The sequence below is a fragment of the Ambystoma mexicanum genome, chromosome 7p (genome assembly GCF_040938575.1).
Source record: "Ambystoma mexicanum isolate Mex_15411 chromosome 7p, UKY_AmexF1_1, whole genome shotgun sequence".
NCBI lineage: Eukaryota > Metazoa > Chordata > Amphibia > Caudata > Ambystomatidae > Ambystoma > Ambystoma mexicanum.
Genome location: NC_090939.1, coordinates 37,158,448 through 37,161,754, shown reverse-complemented (window position 1 = coordinate 37,161,754; position 3,307 = coordinate 37,158,448). Strand labels below are relative to the sequence as shown.

The 3,307-nt window shown below is 50.8% G+C and overlaps 1 protein-coding gene across 1 annotated transcript; it reads right to left on the bottom strand.

Annotated features, from left to right (window-relative positions):
* Positions 1–392: 392 nt before the first annotated feature.
* On the bottom strand, positions 393–1,118 carry LOC138525892 (antifreeze protein Maxi-like). Its single transcript, XM_069636180.1, has one exon. It carries the CDS (start codon positions 1,116–1,118, stop codon positions 393–395), a length of 726 nt encoding a protein of 241 aa, XP_069492281.1.
* Between the last annotated feature and the right edge of the window lie 2,189 nt (positions 1,119–3,307).

Here is a 3,307-nt window from a genome sequence, read left to right as displayed (position 1 = left end):
GTTGCTGGTGGAGTCACTTCCGGTACACTGTGTTGCTCGCGACTCCGCTTCCGGCTGTCAGTGTTGCTGGTGGAGTCACTTCCGGTACACTGTGTTGCTCGCGACTCCGCTTCCTGCTCTTAGTGTTGCTGGTGGGCTCACTTCCGGTACACTGTTGCTCGCGACTTCGCTTCCGGCTCTGAGTGAGCGTGGCTGTAGGACGGAGGCCCAGGCGGCCGCAGAAGAGGGCGTGGCACTGGCGCCTCTGCACATGGAGACCCTGGCGTCCGCGGAGGAGAGCAAGGCGCCTCTGCACATGAAGATCCAGGCGGCTGCAGAAGAGAGAGAGGCCCCTCCTCGCACACACAGCTTCCTCTTCGGCTGCGTGCAGGATGGCATTAGCAGGAAGGCCCTCACTTCTCACCTCTGTGTGTGTACCTGGGGGGCCTCGAGCTGACCCCGCCGGTCACTTTCTGGCTCACTGCTGGTACCGGGCCCCTGTACATCAGCGGCCAGCACCTGGTGGCCATAAAGGAGCGCAAAGTGGCCACCAAGGAATCTACGGAGAGTGAGGCAGCCGCCAAGGCATCAGCAGAGAGGTTAGCGTCTACTGGCAAGGCATCTGCAGAGAGGTTAGCATCTGCTGGCAAGGCATCTGCAGAGAGGTTGGCAACTGCCAAGGCATTGGCTGAGAGGGACGCGGCTGCCAAGGCATTCGCTGAGAGGGAACCGGCTGCCAGGGCATTGGCTGAGAGGGACGCAGCCGCCAGGGCATTGGCTGAGAGGGACGCATCCGCCAGGGCATTGGCTGAGAGGGATGCAGCCACCTCCAAGGCATCTGCAGAGAGGTTAGCAGCTGCTGGCAAGGCATCCGCAGAGAGATTGGCAGCTGCCAAGGCATTGGCGAAGAGGGAAGCAGCAGCCGCCAAGGCATCAGCGGAGAGGGAAGCAGCAGCCGCCAGAGCGTCGGCGAAGAGGGGAGCCGCCGCCACAGCATTGGCGAAGAGGGAAGCTGCACGACAGCCTCCAACAGCTGCGCAGACGGGGGGGATGCTCAAGGTGAAGCCCGAGAGGGTGGAGCTGCCTCTCAGCCAGAATAACTCTCCTTCCTCGGAACTACAAACTCTGCACCTGACCATCGAACATATGAAAGAGAAACTGGTCTCCCTCTGGGTAAAACCCGGCATCATCCCCGTAATGTTTAGTGTTTTTCGGAAGATGGCCCCCTACATTTTAGGGATGGCCGAACCTCTGATTTTGCATCATTTGTGGGAGTTTGTGCTGTCAGAAAAACTAAATGAGCCTCAAGCAACAAGTGAAATGATCCCCCTCCTGACCGTAGAACAAATGAAAGAGGCACTTGTCTCCCACTCGTTAAAGGGGGGCCCCATCCCTGAATCTTTCAGCAAGTTTCATAAATTTGTTCACTTCAGCTTTCGCTTTGAGGAACATCTGATTGTGCAGCAGTTGTGGGACTTTGTACTATCAGAAAAATTAATCGAGCCGCCAGCAAAAATTGATTACTGTTGGACCAGCGAAGAAGCACAATGGACCGTAGAACAAATGAAAAAGAGACTGGTCTATCTCTCTAGCCGGTGCTGCATCCCCAAAACGATGGACACGTTTCATAAATTCGCTGCCTGCATTTTACGGACGGCCGACCCTCAGATTGTGCAGAAGTTGTGGGAGTTTGTGCTGTCAGAAAAACTAAACAAGACGCCAGCTCCACTAACCGTAGAACAATTGAAAGAGAAACTCGCCTCCCTCTCAAAGCATAAAGTAATTCCCAAAACGATGGAAACGTTTCGGAAGTTCGCTGAGTCTGCTTTAGGCATGAACAAACCTCTGATTGTGCAGCAGTTGTGGGAGTTTGTGCTGTCAAAAAAATTAAACATGCCACTACCAACCGGGGAAAGGAAACCCCCCCTGACCATAGAACAAATGAAAGAGAAACTTGTCTCCCTCTCGTTAAAGCGGGGCTGGGTCGGCATGCCCAAAACGATGAGAACGTTTCGGAAGTTCGCTGACTCCACTTTAGGCACAAACCAACCTCCGATTGTGCAGCAGTTGTGGGAGTTTGTGCTATCAGAAAAATTAAACATGCAACCACTAACCGGGGGAAATGATCCCTCTCTTGACCGTAGAACAAATGAAAGAGAAACTTGTCTCCCTCTCATTAAAGCGACGCATCCCTGAAACTGTCACAGAGTTTCAGGAGTTAGTTCGCTCCGCTTTTTGCGTGGAGGATCCTCTGATTGTGCAGCAGTTGTGGGAGTTTGCGAGTGAAAGATTAAAGGAGGCGGCTACTGCTAGTTTCTGGGCAGATGACTGAGTGTGAGGACCAGTGGGACGTTAGTTTCTTCTTCGTGAGCCTATATAGTTTTTGTTTGACGGCGGTTTTTGCTATTGGCGTAAACTGATATCATAGGAACTCATTGCCAAATATTACATTAAAACGTGCTTGCAAAAAAAAACGCCTGTCTCTTGTGTTGATATATTTTTGATTTCTGTTGCATAGTGCAATATGTGTTCTGATGTATTCAAGCAGGTACAAATACCCAACTTTAAACGCTTGACGTTTTGATTATTATGCACTCCAGTATACCAAGAAGGCGTGCACAGAAATATCAAAACTGTGTGTTTTGTTTTTCTTGTTTATTTGGATGGCTTTCAGTTAATTTCAAGTCCACGCATATTGAGGAGGTGGAGGGACCTCTAAAAAGAATTGCATGGAAATACTCCACAATTTGCATTGATAACTTATCAATCATAATGCAAAACATGGTCTCTATGAAGGAGCTCATGTAAGAAAGATAAAGGTTGACATGTGTGGCGGTGGACATATGTGGGGAAGTGTATTTATTTTTCCTAAAGTGAATGGCGATGGGGTTGTTTTCTTAGGGCAGAAGGGAGATTTTAATTGTAAAATGTCGAATTGCAAGGTGGATGAGGTATGGGCTCATGAGATCCTGTAATGGAGAAGATTAATTGAATTCTGCCCAATTGGCTTGGTCCTGGCTTGCAGACTTTCTGCTGCCTACATTGAGATTAACCCCAGGGATGGTTAAGTTACCTTTGTTGCTGGAGACAGGAACCACCTCCAGGCAGAGTTCTGGATACAGCCACGTCCATGAGGTATGGCACCCAGGTCCCTTGGAGCCCTATCAGACTGGGAACGCATCGCCAGGAGGAGACTTACAAAGCACAGGTTGCCCAGCATCCAGCAACCTGACTGACTGGCACGGTAGCGACACAGCAAGTCGGAGGAAGACTGGTGCAAGTTCTGCTTGACGCAGAGTCGGACAAGAAGACTACAGAAGACCAGACT